Here is an 18,633-nt window from a genome sequence, read left to right on the forward strand (position 1 = left end):
GGCTCGCGAACGCCGGCCTAAACCTAAACCTAGCTAAGTACGAGTTTAGCGTAATAACAGTAAAATACCTAGGCTTTATCGTTATAGTAGATAAGGGAGTGTTTTACGACCCCGAGAAGTTAAAGGCTATTAGCGACTAGGAGGCCCCTACCTCGGTAAAGGGAGTGCGAAGTTTCTTAGGATTCGCGAACTATTATCGGATATTTATCTACGACTTTATAGGTATCACGGCCCCCCTCTTAGCACTAATAAAAAAGGATTAGCTCTTTAGGTAGGGGGCCGAAAAAGACGCTGCCTTTAAGGAATTAAAACGACTCTTCTAGATAGAACCCGTTTTATAGTTATAGAACCTAGATTATAAGACTATATTAGAGACCGATTATTCGGGCTACGCGTTAGGTGGTATCCTATCTTAGGTAAATAAGCTAGGACGTCGCTACGTAGTTATATATTACTCGCGTAAGCTTACCCTAGCGGAGTATAACTACCCTATTTATAATAAGGAGATATTAGTAATTATAAGCTATATACTCGCCTAGAAGGCAGAACTAACTAGCTATAAGTAATTTATAATATTATCGGATTATAAGGCCCTTAAGTACTTTATAACTAAACGGTCCTTTACCGAAAGGCAAAGTCGCTAAGCCGGCGAATTAGCCTAGTTTAACTTTATACTAGAGTACCGGCGAGGTACTAAGAACTTCGCGGCGGATACGCTCTCTTATTATAAATAGGATGCCCCGAAGGATAGCTTAGATAACCGGGAATAAGGACGGGTAATCTAATTAATACTTGACTCCGCGATCCTAAAAACGATCCCTAAGCCGATAATACGGAAAATATCCGTTAAGCGTGTATTCGAAGTAAATAAAGACCTTTAATAACTTTAGGATAAGACTATAGCGACCGACCCCTAGTATTAAGGAGTCCTTGCCGTGATTACTATAAGAGCTCGTAGCTTTAACCACTCCCTTAGACTACGACTATAGATCACGGAATATTCCCTTAACCCCGCGGGATATATAACCTTCCGGGATCGTCTCTGGGTTCTAAGCTCCAGAGAGGACTTACCGCTAAGAGGACGCTTAGTATAAGCGATCCACGACTCTGCTATCGGCGGCTACCCGGGCAAGGAGAATATAATCGCTATAATAGCCCGATAATTCTTCTAGCCCGGTATAAATAAGGATATACGGAAGTTTATCCGTAACTATAACCCGTGTAATAGGGGTAATTAGTAGCGGAATATAAAGCGCGGGCTACTAAAACCACTACCCGTACTAAAGCGAATTTATAGCCACCTTATAATAGACTTTATAACGGACCTGCCACCTACTAGCGAAGGCAGGGCAAGGTTCCTATAGGTGATTATAGATAGGCTAATAAAGTTAGTAACGTTAAAAGCGATAAAAATAATAAAAGTAGAGGCCTACGCGGAACGCTTCCTAAACTACTATTTTAGGTTCCACTATATACCCCTCTTAATTATTAGCGACTATGGTTCTAACTAGACCAGGAGGTTCTAGTAATATTTCTATAAACTTATAGGGATTAAGCAGCGACTTAGTATAGCTTACTACCCCTAAACCGACGGAGGGCCCGAGAGGCTAAACTAAGATATCTAGGCCTACCTTTATACTTTCGTATACTATTCTTAGGATAATTAGGGTCGCCTATTACCCGCTACGTAGTTATCGCTTAATAGCAGGAAAAGCTTAATAACCTAGCTAAGCCCTTTCTTCCTAGAATACGGGTTCTATATCGACCCTATCTAAATATATAACCTTATACCCGCGTACCCGAAGAAAGCCGCCGCTTATAACCTACTAAGTCGCTTATAAGGAGCCGTGGAGTTTGTATAGGTAGCTATAGCCTCGAAGTAACTATAAGATAAGGAGTCCGCGAATAAATAGCGACTCCCGGCTAAACGCTTTAAGGTAGGAGACCTTACCTGGCTTTTTATAGCTAACTACTCTACGCCTAGACCTTCGAAGAAGTTAAGCTAGCTATATTAGAAGTATAGAGTAACGAAAGTAAATAACTCCTATATTATTAAATTAAATATACCCTTAGGAATATATCCCCGCTTCCACGTCGATATCCTAAAGCGAGCTAGCCACGACCCCCTCCCTAGATAAGTCGTAACCGACCTATAGCCCGAACTAATCCGGGACGCCCTCCACGGTAACGAAGAGTAGGAGGTAGAAAGTATCTTATGCGCGCGGAATAAACGGCGAGGTCGCGGTATACGATAAGAGGTGTTAATACGGTAGGTAGGATACGCAGAACCCACTTAGGAACCACTAGACGCTATAAAGGATACTATGGTATTAGACGTTTTTAAAGTAAAATACGGTCCTGCTAATAAGAACGATAGCCCTTTATACGAATATACTATAAGGAGTATAAGAGGATAGAGAGAACTAAACGCGAGGGGGGAACGACTTATAGCCGTGAATTAATTAAAGGGGGGGGATTTACCGGCCCCCCCTCCGGTATCTAGAGAGGTAAATAATACCTTTATAAAGGACTTTAATTAACGGCGTTATTACTCGAGCCGCCTTTATTATTATTACTACTATTATCGGTAACAGGATTACTACCCTCCTAGAGGGCGGCGAGGATACCCTTTAGGAGGCGCGTTATTATAGCGCCCTGGTCGCGAACCTCCTAGCGGAGGGCCTCTACCTCGCGGTAAAGACCCTCGCTATTATTAACGGGGGCGGGGGCGGAGGCGGCGTTAGTGGTGGTAGCGGCGGGGGCAGGAGGTTCCTTAGATAATAAGGCATAATAGTCCCTACAAGCTAGCTTAAAGGCCTCGCGGAGCTAGACTAGAGTTAGTAGCGACCTTAAAGAAGGTTCGGGAATACTTATATTATTATTATCCGGGTTATCGCGTATAGCACGACCCGCGGCAGCTATAGGTCGAATAAACTTAGCGGCGCCGGGGGGGAGCTAAGGAAGTTAGTCGCGATTACTTAGCTCGTGGATTATAAGGAACTTACCGGGCGGTACGCGTAGGATCCCACGGCGTACTTATAATACTTAGGCTTTTTACGGGCGGCGCCGGGCCTAGATTAGTTATAACACGTCTAGTTAAATTTTATTTTAATACCCGCGATACGATTAGCGTATAGGCAGCAGAAATTATCACGGTAACGACTAGGGGGGTGGCTTAGCCCGCGCTATCGCTTATTAGGCATAGTAGGCTACCGGAGCGTTAGCAGGGCCCTTATAGCGAAGTATAGACTCTAGTCGTATACCTCCTCTTTACCAGGACGCTTACTAGTATTTACTATCTTAGCGATAGCCTTATCGGCCACTTCCTTAACTAAGGGGGAGGGGGGGTGGAGGCGGCGACGTTACTAGCGGCGGGAGGCTTATTAGCGGTGCCCTTATAGGCGTGGCGGGCGCTATAGCGGGGAGCGGATATCTAGATATACCCTGTTAGCTACGACCTAACCGGATTAACGCGAAGACTTATCGGGAGACTTATAATAGTTAATTAAATGGTTAGGAGAACGTATTTATTAAATTAATAAGAAGCTACAAGTAAGAGGTGACTTTACCGCGAGTTAGCGAAGAATAACACGGCTCCTAGCACAGAATAAGTAACGGGACTTACTGCTAAAAACAACGTTATAGGCTTATAAAAAAGGAATTAACTATAAACAAAAAACCGGGCAAAAATACGCTTATACTATAATATCGAACTATAGAATACGATAGAAGCCTATAAAGCTGTTTATTATAATAGTTTACGAATAAAGAAGAAGGAGTAACCGGGCGTTTTTTAATATAAAGGGTAAGTGCTTAGCGTGACACGGAACGCTAGCGACCCGGGAGCAAAGTCGCCGCGAACGCCGCGCGACCTAAATATATCTAATATAAGGGAGGATACACGCCTCCCTCGTAACGCGTCCAGAAAATAATAGGTTCGGCGCTTAGTTATTACGGCCCTAGAAGGGGGGGGAGGGGGGTAATATCACGGGTTAACCCCTTAAAAGTATAGTTCCGGTATAAGGCCAGAACCGCTAATTAGCACGCAGATCCGATACTCGGACCTTACGCTGCCCTTACCGCGGATTCGTATAAACCTAGCAAATCCTGCACTTCTCTATAAACCTTTTCCTTTCCTTTCCTTAATTCTAGCTAATATAATTATTCGGCCTCATTTAGTGCGATTAACCTATAACTAGCTATTTATATAATCTTAGAGCTGTCGCTATATTATCGTTAAATAAACGCTGACTTTAAACTAAGACCTTAATTTAAGTAAATAAACTAAGTCTCTTAATATCTATAATAAGATAGGTTCGGATTAGTAGTCTATACGTGGCTACCAGTCTGATTATATAGCGCCGGCTCTACTCTCGTCTTGTTATAATTATCTATATAGAAAGACGTATTTTTAGTATTATAGCAGGTATCTTTAGCCTAGAACTACTATATAGTAGCTTTCTTTTGTAAATCACTATTACTATAGATATGGTAAATTTATTTATAGAAACAGATTATATATTCCCGAATTAGAGCTATTAGAGTCTTAAAGTCTATAATATCACTTAAGTATCCTAAAACAATGACTTATCTAGCCTAGCTTAGAAGTAGTCTTATTACTGTTTTCTACCTAATACTATATCCTTTTCCTGACTTATATAATATCCACTTAGCTATAATTCTAATAGTTCTATAATACTTATATTCACGTAGTATAATATCTTTTAATAATATTATATATACTAAGGCTATTAGAGCTCCAAACAAATAAGAATATATAGTATATTGATAGATATAGAATAACCGGTATATTAAGATAAATAAATAAGTAGTCTTAATATATATATTAATTTTAATGTTATCTTAACCTATTAAGATAAGAGTATATAAAACGATATCCTATGATTTTATTATATATACTAAGTTATATTATAAGATAGTATTTCTTTACCTAGTATATTTACCCCTTCTAAATATAGTAATACTCCTAGGGCTTAGATAAATTTCTTATATATACTGTTATATAGATATATATTTAACTTATTAACTCTATATCGCCACGATTATATTAAATATATAGATACTATAAAAATAAATATTTTATATTCTAAACCTCTTAATAGATATATATATAAGTATATCGCTACTAGTATTAGTTCAGTATTTTACTTCTAGAACGAGTTAATACTTAGTTTATATATAATATAGTAAGTAAAATATCTAGAAGTATATATAAAAAAATATATAGTTATAACCAGTAGTTTCTAGTATCTAGTCTTATTAATACTGCCCTGGTTAGAGTAACTAAGTCCCCTAGTATAATTAACTATACCTTATAACTAATAATAGGTTTCTATTTCTAGCTAGCTGTATAGATCTTTAATATATAGTGTACTAAGTCTTCGAGAATAGCATCCTAAATACTTAAACTACTAGATTCGAGGTAGTAATAATATTGTATATACTGAGTCGATAATATTTAAAACTCTAATAGCTTACTAAATGCCTTTATATTTAAGATAATAACTATTAAGCTTTTTGATATATAATCTAAATATATTACTAGGCTTAAAATATATAGTATTTTATATACTTATATCTACACTTAATTATACTTATTCTGAATATTTTTTTACTATATATTATATTAAGGCCTGATATTAATAACTATTATATAGATAGAGGTAGAAGAATCAGGAATATAAATCTATATATAACTTAATACTAATTTGTTTATATTAATGACTTAATAATATAGCTATGCTGTAATTATTAATATATACAGTGAATAATATAAAGATATAAGATATAAGAAGAGATAAAAGTATATTAAATAATATAAGAATCTATAACGTAATAAATAAGAGAAAATATAATAAAGGGTCTACTATATAATATAAAAATGGTTTTACTAAGTCTACTATCTAATAGGAAGAAGCTTACTACTACTTGTTTAATATAGCTTTCTCCTTATCTATTTTATCTATATATAACTACTGAATCTCTCCCTCTGTCTTTCTTCTTCCCTTAGTTAGCTATTATATTCTATGATTATTATTAAATACTATGGAATAGTACTCTATACGATTTACCCAACCTTTAATCACTTTAGTATATATATTATAGTTGCTTTTTCCAATCTACGGGTTTCTGTTAAACTTATAGATTTTATCGTAGGTCTAATATATTATATCATAGTTATAGAATGTTTTCTTATCTTAGATCTAGGGTTATATAAGCCTATTATAGTAGTCTCGAAATAAAGTTAATTAAATAATAGCTTCTTATAATATTAGAGAGAGTATTTTCCTAGAGTAAGTTAGTTTTAATATATATAGTAGATAATAACTAATTAAACTTAACTAATCTAGTTATACTCTATAAATTATATAAAACTAGTATACTAGAGTTACACTATAGACTACTAATGTATACGAGTCGAGATTATAATATAAGTTTTCTAATACTTAAACATAGTATAACTTTGGTTTTTAAAAGCACTAAGAATAAAACCCTATAAAAAGTAAGACTAGAGTAAATATATTAGTCTTCTATCCTTACTAGGCTTTTAATATCCTCTTAAACTATATTAAATATAATATAAATTAATATATTAACTCCTTAAATACTATATTATCACTATATATATATATAAGTATAACTAGTTATATACTTATATATAGTCTATAGTACTTAGTATCGTTCTAAGATAGTATATATAGTATTATATATAGTATATAGTCTAGAATACTCTCTTAATCTATATATAACAAAAGTGTAATTTTCCCCTAACATTACAAAATTATATTATAAATTATATGTAATGTAATGTAATGTAATGTATTTTTTTAAAAATAAATTATATTACAAATTACATTATATGTAATGTAATTGTTTCCGGATAAATTACATTATATTATATGTAATTTGTAATGTAATTTGTAATTTGTAATTTTTCTTTAATGCTCTGGGGTTAGCCTAGGGACAGTAGCCTATATAGGAGGCCGAAAGAGGTCCACTGCAGTTCTCCGTTCTAGGAATTCTCCCTGTATCAGGGTGGCCGGCTTTATTTATACCATTCTTTTAGGCGGGGGGTTTTAGCAAGGGCTCCTGCCTTTATTATATATGCCTACCGAATTCGGTAGCCTTCTAGAGCTATAGTTAAGTGAATTAAAATTTTTAAGGGCCTCTGCCCTTTTTCTTGCTTTTCCCTCCTTTAACCCTTTTTCTATAATTTCGTAGGTTTTCCTTTAAGCCGCCCGCCCCTTTATTCCCGCCTCTATTTCCGACTCTGTACCGTAGTTATTAACGATACGCGTTTAGCAGTTATGGATTTAAATAGGGTTTTCTACTATTTCGGATTATTTATAAATAGTATCGCGAGTAGGAAATCGGTAGCTTTAGGGCGGGCTAATAGGATAGATTATAGTTAATTAAATAATAGTTAGAAAGTAAATAATAGCTTAATCTATTAATATAAGTTAAGAGGGTGCCGCGGGGGGCGCGTATCGGGTCTAGGTTCGGTGCTAACTACCTTTAGATACCGCCTAAGAAGAAGTAAGCTAAGAGGAAAAGTAAGTCGCGTTACTATAAAGCTAGCGCCTTATATATTTTATTATAAGTGTTCCTAGGGGTGCCCTTAGGGTACTAAAGTACTAGCGTTAAGAGGTTATTTCTAACTCTAAGTAATTATCTTAGATATACTAAGCGCCTTAGGGGCGTAAAGCCCGAGGCATAAAGGGATATACTAATACTATAAGAAAGAGGACTATATAATACTAATATATTAATAGTCGTTGGGCCTATAAGAATATAAGTCGGTCTTATAGTAGTGTCTTAGTAGTGCCGGGTAGGAGTAACAGGGTTCTAATAACTAAAGTAGGTTCTAGCTATAGCTTTAAAATAATAGTAGCAGGTTCTTAAATGCTACTAAGAGTTTATAAAGATTATTAATAGAGGTAATAACAGGGTGGTCATAAGTTATAACCCTAGGGGTGCTAAAACTAGGCCACGCTACCTTAGGGTAGACCCGAGGTCGACTTATAATAGCGGTGGTATCTTTTAAGTATGCCGTTAGATATTCTGGCCCCGCTAGCTGCCACTACGGCGATACTACCCTAGCAAGTCTAGAATACCGATTAAATCGGTTTAAGGGGATAATTACTTACTTTACTAGAGGTAGCCGTAAATACCTTATAGTCCTTTAGCGGTATAGCGACGCTAATATATAATAGGATAGGGTTATAAGTAAAATACTAATAGTAATAGCGTTTCCGATAATAATAAGGGTAAGGAGGGTAGTAAGATAAAGGTTAAGGAGGAGGGTTAAGGCTAATAGCTATACCCTATCGGTGCTACTAAGGCCCTGGCTTATAGGGCCTTATAGTAAAATATAAGAGTCTAGAGCCTCTATAGTATAGTGGTGGTATACCTGGCACACGGTTAAGGTAACCGGGTCGGTTCGAGTCTAGCTAGAGGCGCACGTAAAAGAGGAACCCCTTTTCCTTTTTTACGCTACTCGGATCCTATTCTAGGGGGCCCTTATCTGCCTTAGCATATACGATAAGGGTTAAATAGGGGGCCCGTTAGACCTACCTTCCGCCCGGCTTCGCTAGTCGTTAATAGGTGCCACGGGGGAGTTAGTCGCCCCACTATAGAAATAAAAAGACGGTATCGCGCTGTCCCTAAGTACGTAAGTAAAATACGCGGCGTCTCTTCTATAATACGGAGGCAGCCTCTTATACTATTACTTAAGCGTTCTATATAGGCATATAGCCTCCGTTAGCTCTACCTATAGCTATAAAAAGAGTAAGGGAAGCTTAGGAGCTTTAAACCCTAGGAAGTGTATATATAAGTCGCCTAAATAGGCCTATAAGGGTTAGCCTAGGGCACACGGGAGGCGTATAAAACCAACTAAGATAATTACGCGCGCGCCGTTAATCGAGTATATAGTCGGCTTTAAAGCCGCTATGGGCAAAATACGTTATAGGCTTCCTAGTATAGAAGCCTATAAGTTTTATACTAGTAGCGGGTTAGTACCGGGACCGCCGCGGTACCCGTAGGAGGCAGTAATCCTAAAAAGAGGAGAGTATAAGGGTTTTTATTTAAGTCTTATACTAGTTCCCTAAGTCTTATACTACGGTTTTCCCCCCTATAGGTATTAGAGAAGGACCGTATAATCAGAATTCTAACTCCTAACTACTTAAGTAGGATAAAGGATAGCGGAGTAAGTTTTATTCCGTGATTTCTATACTAGGCTAGTCCCGCTACGGGGCTTTTAGTATATAGCTTCTTATAATTTCTAGGGCAAGGCGGAAGTTATTTAGGCGGCTAAGCTATAAAAACTATTTCGCGACTACTTTAGCTTTTTCTGGGTAGTTTAGGGCGTTAAAAGGTCTCCCCGGGTTAAGATCGGCCTCCATATAGCCCTATAGAGGTCCCTTCGCGACTCTGGAGTGGTGTTTTAGTATTATAGAATAATATATTCAGTAATCTCTGCCTCCCTATCCCTATAAGGGCACTAAGCGGTAGCGAAACCTAGGACCCTTACTTTAAAAAGGAAGGCTCTAAGGCCTAGCTTCTTAGAGTGGATATAGGTAAGGATAGAACTTTATATCTTTAAAAGGTCTTTATATCTTTATAGGTCTTTTTTTTAGGGGGTCCGGTCCGGTATCGCCGCGGCGTAAATCGGGTTCCTTATAGCCCCGGTCTCCCTCCACCTTTTCTTCTACTCCTTTTAAAGGACGGCGTCTGGATTTCGATTATTTATTTAGTTTTAGGCAGTAAAGATTTAGGCGGGCTAGGCGAGTACTTACTAGGTAAGGTAATACCGCCTTAATACCGCTAATGCTTTTATTATGGCCTGGGTGCTAGCCAGGATAAGTCCCTTAGCTCTAGTATCCTAGTAATCTAGAGCTTTTTTAGTTATGAAGCGGTTAAGATATAGATTAAGAGGGGCGGATATATATCTTTTTTTCTAAGACCCGGATCAGTATAGCCTTATAGGCTCCTATAATTATCCTAAGGCATTTATTTTAGGCTAAGCTAAGAGCCGTGGTAAGGCTATAGCGGGGCCTATTAGTGATTCTATAAAAGGTAAAGGCGTAGTAGGAGATAGGTTACAACGGTCACGAAGAGATGGAACGGAAGAGGAAGATCTAGAGGAAAAGAGGCAGTTTGAATTGTGGAAGACTGTGAAGACTGCAGAAGTAAGATACAGAGAGAGAGAAAGGAAAGGAAGAGGGAGGCGGGCAGCCTAGTATGTATAACCCTTTTCTACAGTTTATTCAAGCTGCGGATTTAGTATCCGGACCCCAGAAGTATAGGCGAGGGTCCGTTCGGACCCTAGAAGTATAGGAGAGGGTCCGTGGGCTCCTGGAGAGCTCGGGAGGTCTATGGGTTCCCCCGAAGGTCCTGAAGGTCCGTGGGTCCATCTGAAGGTCTATGGGTCTACCTGAAGGTCCGTGGGTCTACCTAGGGTCCCGGGGGACTCGGTAGGTCCCTAGAGGACTCAGGAAGTCCCTGGGGGACTCGGGAGGACCCTGGAGGACTCAGGAAGTCCCTGGGGAACTCAGGAAGTCTCTGACTTATAGGAGGTTTCGTATATTATACTATACCGTATATGGATATATTTACTTTCTGGGTATAGTACTAATGGATAGCTAGGCAGATTACGGCGATATAAAGGCGCTAGGCGTTAATAAGACTATAGCCTTAGGCTACCACGGCGAGTTATCCTTTCTATATCTACTATCCACTACCCCCACTTTTATTAGTACGGGAGGTAATTCACTAGTTAAATCCTTAATAGTCACCCTACTCCTAGGAACTACTCTGGACTTTAGGTTTAGGGAAGTCGCTAAAAACAGGGCAAAAGGGTATCTACTAAGAGCTCTTAACCCACGCTTCTTAGTAGTACCACGCGCACCACTTTACGGTACCTACGCCGCACTATAAACGCCTTAGAAGGACGCTATAGTATTACCTCCCCTAGGAAAAGAGCCCGAAAAATCTTCTAACAGACCTATAATAGCTAGACGGAAGAAGGCCTAAGCGCCTGACCCGCTAAGTAATACCACCGAACTCTCCCTATAAGAAATAACAGTATAAGATAAGACTTTCGCGAATAAGGCCCGAAAATAGTGCTAATAGACTATAAATAAAGCCCTGAAAATGCTATAGCGTCGAGGATATACTATCGATATTATTATCCAGGCGGTTAAAAGCGAAATCGAAAAAGTAAAAACGTTTATAGACGCTGATGTAACGCTAGCAGCCTGACTCGGTAACGAATTTATTAACCTAATCAGAACTAGAGGCCTGACCCTGCTTATAGGAACCCTGGCCGATATAAGAATAAAGGGGGGTACTACGGCCCCCCCTACTAAACCACCAACTAGTATAACGCCGGCCGGCCAGACTAACCCTAGCTTAATATACGCTAGTATACCCCCTAGTACCCTAATATCACTAAGCTAATAAGATAACCCCTAGACCTGGACTATAATTATTAAAAAGTGTAAGAAGAACGTAACCCTAAAAGGCACTATAAAGCCCCCGGAGAAGCAGCTATAGGGAGGAAAGTAAAAGGCAGACTATAGGGTCTTCCTCCGATTCCTATCCTAGATTATCCTAGAGCTAAAACGCCGTGAAGCACTTATAATTATTAGGCGTACTATTATAGAGACCCGGAAGGTAGACGACTAGGATATTATCCGAATCGACTATACCCGTACCGGAGTCGCCCTATACCCGAGGAATACCTAAGCTAAATAGAAGATTCTAGAAGGAGGGGATAATATTATCGCCGCGACTAACGCCCTAGGTATATAAGGTACGGAAGTCTAGTATACCTATATAATCTATAAAGTAATCGATTAAATCGGTAACCTTAAGGTTATAAAGGATATAATAGAAGATAAAGCCCTACTAAGGACCGGGCTAAAGCCGGTATAAGTTTAAAGATAAAACCGACTAAACTATAATAGGCTCGCGAGCTAGTTAATCTTATTCTAGATATAACCGAAGTATCGATTCCGCTTATTTAAGACGTGTATAACTGCGAAGCCCCGGGAAAATAAGCGCCCTATTATATAATATAATAAGTGCTAGGGTTTCTATCCTCGGCACGCCTATAATAGGAAAACCTAATATAGGGGGTACGGCTCTACTACTAAAGACTATACCTCTAAGACCCGATATATTAACTGCTTCGGCCCCTATATAGCGAATAATCTAAACTTCCTGGCCCGACTAAGGAGAGTAAATAGGGAAGTTACCTCCTTCTTTAAGGCGAAACTTAGTAAGATTTAAGTGAAGGGCGAAGCCCTATAAGCGAAGCTTAGAGCACCGCCCTAAACCTCCACGGATAAGGCCGATACCCCTAAAGATAGCGATACTACCTAGGGGGAAGCTATCTTTAACGCTAGTAAAGCTAATATTAATAATAGCGAAGGGAATAACGACGCTAACGCTAATTATAGCAGGGAAACCTGGAATAGCGTTAAGATAGATATCGATGACCGTAAGACCCCCGAAGGGGACCCGGTTTAGTACCCTTTATAGATAACTAAAAGGAAGTCCGTAGAGAGAGATAATAGAACCCTGATACTAGTATAGAATAAGAAACCCATGCTAATATAGGTATAGCTACGGAAAGGACCCCTCCTAGCTAGAGAGGCCGGGGACTCTCCCGCTATAACCGTGATAACTAAAACCCCGAAGAATAAACCGTTAGCCTAAACGCTACCACGGCCACTAAGGGGCCGAAATAACCCGGTTAGCTCTAATATAGGTTTAGTAGAATATAGATAAGAACCGAGCGTTACTTAGGGTAGCACTAGCGATAGTATAAGAGGCCCGCCTTAATATACTAATATATTAGGAACCCCTAAAAGGAGACGCGAGGAATAGGACGCTACCGAACCTTCTAGGCTATAAGAAATACTCTCCGATCCGTATATAGCCTAACCATAGGGAGGAACCTAGGGTTATTATATATATAAAAGCGAGCCTATACTTATAGTAACTAGAGTCGCCCCTACTTGGATCTAAGGAGCTGCTCTTAGTTAAAGTAAATAGTATAAGCTTCTTAAATATTTACCATAGTATAATAGATAGTACTAATATAGAAGAAGACTTTGAAGCCTCTGGATATATGCCCCCTATTAATATAATAATTAGGGGGGACTTTAATATAAGACACCACGACTAGGAACCGAGAGTCTCCTAGGTTACCGGTAAAGGTAACTAGATTACTAAGTAGATAGAATAGTATAGACTAAGCTTATATAATACCCCCGGAGAGGCGACCTATAGCCGGGGGGGTATACACACTATTATAAACCTTATTTTCTTAATAGTACTACTTACGGATATTGAAGTAAAGGCAGAGGCCGGCCCTCCGGCTTACTACTACCCACTATTAGGACGGATCGGCACCGCGTATATTACCCCGGAGAACGGCTACTACTAGACTAGACCGCTTTAAACTATCTAAGGAAGCAGATAAGCGTGCCATAATCCGGAGGGAGGTCGTAGATAGCCTATAGCTAGTCGACCGCCCTTAGGTAAGGGCTCTAGATTTAATTAATAGGTAGGCTAAATACCTAGTCGATATTATTATAAGCCTACTATAACGGCTTAATAAGAAATACCGCGGGCTAACTAATAATAGAAAACTATAGTAGAATAACGAATATAAAGTAGCCTATAGGACAGCGATTAGCTATAGACATTATAACCTCGATAATACCGAATTATAGGATACCTTCTAGAAAACTATAAAACGGGTTACCAGGGAATACTAGAATAAAAGAATTAGGGGTGTTAAGAATACCGACGAGTTATATAAGATTATCGGCTAGTATAAAATAAGGGACGGTATAGCCGCCTGTCTAATCTTTTATAATAGTCTAGGCTACTTTAAGAACGCTAAGAAGGGGGAACTCCTCTATAAAATAAAACTAGCTAGGCGGCTAGATATCCCGGACCTAGAGGACTTATAGAACTACCCGCTAAAGGGACTAGATAGGGTTATTCCGGAGGACGACCCTATCCTTAGGGATAAGGTAAGATATCTCCGAAGTGTATAAGCTAACCGGCCACTACCCCCGACCCTTTTATAAAAGAGATATAGTAATAATCGATAAACCAGGGAAGGACGCTAGCTTTATCGCCGGCTATAAGCCGATCCAGTTACTTAACGTACTAGGTAAGGGCCTAGAACGTATTATAATAAAGAGGATAACCTATAGGGCAATGAGCGCTAGAATCCTAAACCTATAGTGTATCGGAGTATTACCGGGATAACCTATAATTAACCTAGCAGCGATCCTAATATATAAGGTTAAGTTATAGGTCGTGTAGAGTGAGCAGGTTATTATAATAACTAACGATATAAAAAGGGTATTCGACTCCGTACTATACGGATAGTTCGTTTATATACTATATAAATATGGCTAGGACGAACCGATAATATCATAATAGGAGAGCTTTTCCTTAGCACAAAGCGCTAAAGTGATCTTTAGTACCTCCTACCCTCAAGAATATACCCCGCTAAACCTAGTTGGCCTCCTATAAGGCTCCCCGGCCTTACTAATCGGTTACGTATTTAGTATTATAGAAATATACTATCTGCCTAATAAGAAGAACCGATTTAGCTACGTTATTAATATATATATATATATTATCGTAGCGTATACCGATACTAAGACTATAATAAAAATAATTAAGAAGATACTATTACTGGTTAACCCCTTAAAGGTATAGTTCCAGTATAAGGCCGGAACCGCTAATTAGTATATAAATCCGACGCTCGGACCTCGCGCTACCCTTACCGGGGATTCCTATAAACCTAGTAAATCCTACACTTCCTTATAGACCTTTTCCTTTTCTTTCCTTAATTCTAGCTAATATAATTATTCGGTCTTACTTAATACGATTAACCTATAACTAGCCGCTTATATAGCTAGAATTTAGCGAAACCCACGCGCTATATTAGTATAGCCTTAGATACGAACGCGCCGTTAGGTAGCGGCGGTCCTATAAACCCCGCCGAACTAGCTAAGTAGACGGATAGAAGGATTACTATAGCTATTAATACGACGCTTAGTTACTTATAAGAATAGATAGCTTGATAATAAGAGCTGCTTTAATAACTAGCGAATAGTCTCGCGAACGCCTAGGCCCTATAATAACCTACCCCTAACCTTATACCTCCTTTAAAGGGAGCCCCTACGAGTATACCCGTAGAGTTAGTAGCAGGCCCTCCTACCCCGGCGACTCCTGCTCTCCCTTAAATCAAAGTCCTATAGGAACCACGTTTATAGCATATTAAGCCTCTGCCGTACCCCGTAAAGTGTAATAGAAGATAAGTATAGTACGCCACTTAGTCGTAGTAGATACGCGATAAGCTTTAGCTAGATAAATAATTATTTAATAACTAAGCCGAAATATAGTATTATATTAACTCGTGCCTAAAAGAGAGTACTTAGTAAGTAGTATTAGCCTTTTATACCGCTAAAGGGCCGGGAGGTACCCGTAACCTAGAAGCGTTCCTCGCCTACCTAGACTATACGTATAAGGACTAGAACGAATAGTCTTACGCGGCCTTCGCGTTATATTCCCTTAGATAGCGTGAGGAATAAACCTTCGTGTAGTTCTTACCGAAATTTAAGAAGCAGATTACTTAAGTAGGCGGCAGCGAGTAGGCTAAGTTAGCGAAGATTATATTCCTTAAAGGAGCCCTAAGCTAGAAGCTATATAGCACCTTAGTTACCGCGAAGTTACCTTATAACTACCCGAGCTAAGTTACCAAGGTTAAGAGTATCGCCTAAAGGCTAAAAGGCCTATACCTAACTAGCCGGAATACTTATATACCGAATTAAACCCGGAACTAAGAGACCGATACTAATAAAGACGTTATAATAGGCGGGATTAATTAGGTCCGGCCTAATATAACTATAAACCGACCTTATAGTAACCGAGAGTGTTGATATTATACTTATAATAAGTAATAATCATAATAATCATAAGTATAATATCTAAGTCAAAATAAACAGTATATGGTTATAGCGATATAACTAGACGTCTATTTATAACCAGCTTAACCTATACTATAATACTATACGTATTATACGTGTATATATACTTAGCTTATAATATATATTATATAAATACACTAGGTATCGTAAATACGATATCTTGGTTATTACTTAAGCTAATAACGTGGCGTGATAACCGTCGCGTAGGCTATTAACGTAACAGTCGCCACCCAATCTTTCAGGGTCTTTTGCCAGCCCCGGATCCAGGAAGAAATCTCAGAAGTCAGTTCTTTACACACATATAATCTACGCGTTTGCGTAACAAGCAGTAATCCTACGGATCTACGAATTCAACAGCTTTTGCTTGATTCCTCTCTTCCGCGCGTATAGCCTACTACTCGTAGCCTAATTTATCAAAAGGTTATAAGCCCGGGTTAGCAAAGAAGGAAATCTACTCTTTTCTACCCTTTTATTTTACTCGAAATACTAAAAAGACTCCCGCCTTTTCAGGCCACGCAAAAATACCAAAAAGACTCCTACCTGCCTTTTCAGGCTATCCCTTTATCCTCCCCCGGTCGCAGATCCTTATCTCCGACCGTACGAAATCCCTTTATCTCCCGAAGACAGCCAATCGAATCGAACCGTTCGTTCCGATACCACGGTTCAAAGCTCTTTATTCTTCCTAATACGGTCGCCAAGAGTCGTGCCAAGAGGCCAGCTCTTTATTCCTGTTCCGGAAGAACCACACGATCAGAATAAGACTCTTTATCACGATCGGATATACTGTTCCTTTATTAATAAAGGGACTTTTTAAAAAAAGAAGGATAACGAATACGTGAATTAAACACAAAGGCTCTTATAATTACTCCACGAATAACAGCTATAATAATTAAGCCACTTGACCTACCGCGCTGCCTATAATAACAGGATATCGTAACGTGGTATATAAGCTTTTAGCAAAAAGTCCGCCCGTGGAAATCCTGTTATTCGCTTTATACAAGCATCGTTTTTCTTCGCGCCGCGAGATCTATAAATAGCTTCACTGTTTGGACCCACTTTTAGACCCACTTTTTAAAGCTAGGCCAATCAGAATTAGACCTTTGGCTCAGTATTCTTTATTTCTATCCTTTATCGACAACGTAACAAAGAAAAAGGAATAAAGGAAGACGAATAAAAATAATAAAAACAAATCGTTAAATAACTCAGTCAATTCTGACTCAAATAAATAATCAAAAATATCGTTCTGCTGCTTAAAAATGGCTGAACAAGAGACTGTCAAAGAGGTCTCTGTCTGGAAGTCACAGGGCAGTTCTGGAACTAATAACAATAATAACAATAATAATAATACTAACCTTAATATTAATTAGTTAGTAGAAAAGATTCATAAAATACAAGCAGAAAACAGTATCAAGCTTAATCTGAATTTCTGTGTTAACAGCGGGGCTACGGCGCATATAATAACAAATAAAACACTCTTTTCTACTTATAATATAAAAGAAAGAACCGTTCGTTAGGGTCAGGCAAAAGAAATAAAAATACAAGGTGAAGGAGACTACGTGATAAAATTCCGGGACACTAGAAAGCTTTTGCTTTTAAAAGAGTGTCTTTATATACCGGAAATAGGAACGAATATTATCAGTCTCTCTCGTCTTAATAATAAAGCTCGCGGTCTTACTAGAAACAAGAAGCTCTTATTATTTAATAATAAAGAGCCCCTCTTTCTTTATACAACGGCTCTGCTTTATAACGGGCTATACTAGGCTACAGCACGGGCACTATCATACGGGGGGGTTAAGTCTCAGAAAATAAATACAATAAATACTAGAAAAAACACAAGGAAACTATTACAAAGAGGTATTTTACCTAAAGAACAGTCTCAAGACTCAACTAAAATAAAGAGGTTTCAGAGGTTCAAAGAACAGGTTTCAAAGAAACTAAATAAACAAAGAAAAGGGTTAGTTAAACCTCAACCAAGTAATAATATAATAAAGAAACCTCAAGAAGAGCTTTATAAACAAAGAGACCGTAATAACCGTCGAAGGACTACCTCTATAACTAAAAACACAACGCTATAGCACAACAGGATGGGTCATATTAACCCTATTACCTTAAAAAGTCTTTATACTAATACTCTTAAAAAAGATTATAATATAACCAACAAAGAGTTAACTGAAATACAGAGCTATGATGCCTGTAAGAAGAGCAAGTCTATTACACTTACGAATAAAGATTCAGTTAATAAATACAAAGACTTTTCCTATTTAGAAAAGGTTTATATAGATCTTTACGGACCGATCAAACCTCTTTCTTATAATAAAAAGCGTTGGATTTTATTTATACTAGACCGTTCCACCCGGTTTCTATAGGCACAACTGCTCTCAGACAAGTCTAAAACGACGGTAGTTACAGCTATAAAACAGTGGAAAGCTCAGGTAGAAAATAATAATAATCATAATAAATATCACTTCTTTATTAAAGAAGTAGATACCGACGGTGGAAAAGAATTCAATAACGCCTCTTTTCAACGCCTCTTTACAGGTATAAAACATAATATAAAGCCACCGTACACTCATAAAGCTTAAGGCTCTAT

The 18,633-nt window shown here is 38.4% G+C and overlaps 1 protein-coding gene across 1 annotated transcript; it reads right to left on the bottom strand.

Moving 5' to 3' along the window:
- Positions 1–379: 379 nt before the first annotated feature.
- ACRALDRAFT_2023466 (uncharacterized protein) lies at positions 380–10,433 on the bottom strand (the record flags this gene model as incomplete). The annotated part of the gene is made up of 3 exons (XM_071020139.1): positions 380–388; positions 10,132–10,191; positions 10,344–10,433. The coding sequence occupies 3 exons, from the start codon at positions 10,431–10,433 to the stop codon at positions 380–382; spliced, it is 159 nt and encodes a 52-aa protein (XP_070870993.1).
- Positions 10,434–18,633: the final 8,200 nt, after the last annotated feature.

Source organism: Sodiomyces alcalophilus (genome assembly GCF_042370955.1).
Source record: "Sodiomyces alcalophilus JCM 7366 unplaced genomic scaffold ACRALscaffold_11, whole genome shotgun sequence".
In the NCBI taxonomy this organism is placed as follows: domain Eukaryota; kingdom Fungi; phylum Ascomycota; class Sordariomycetes; order Glomerellales; family Plectosphaerellaceae; genus Sodiomyces; species Sodiomyces alcalophilus.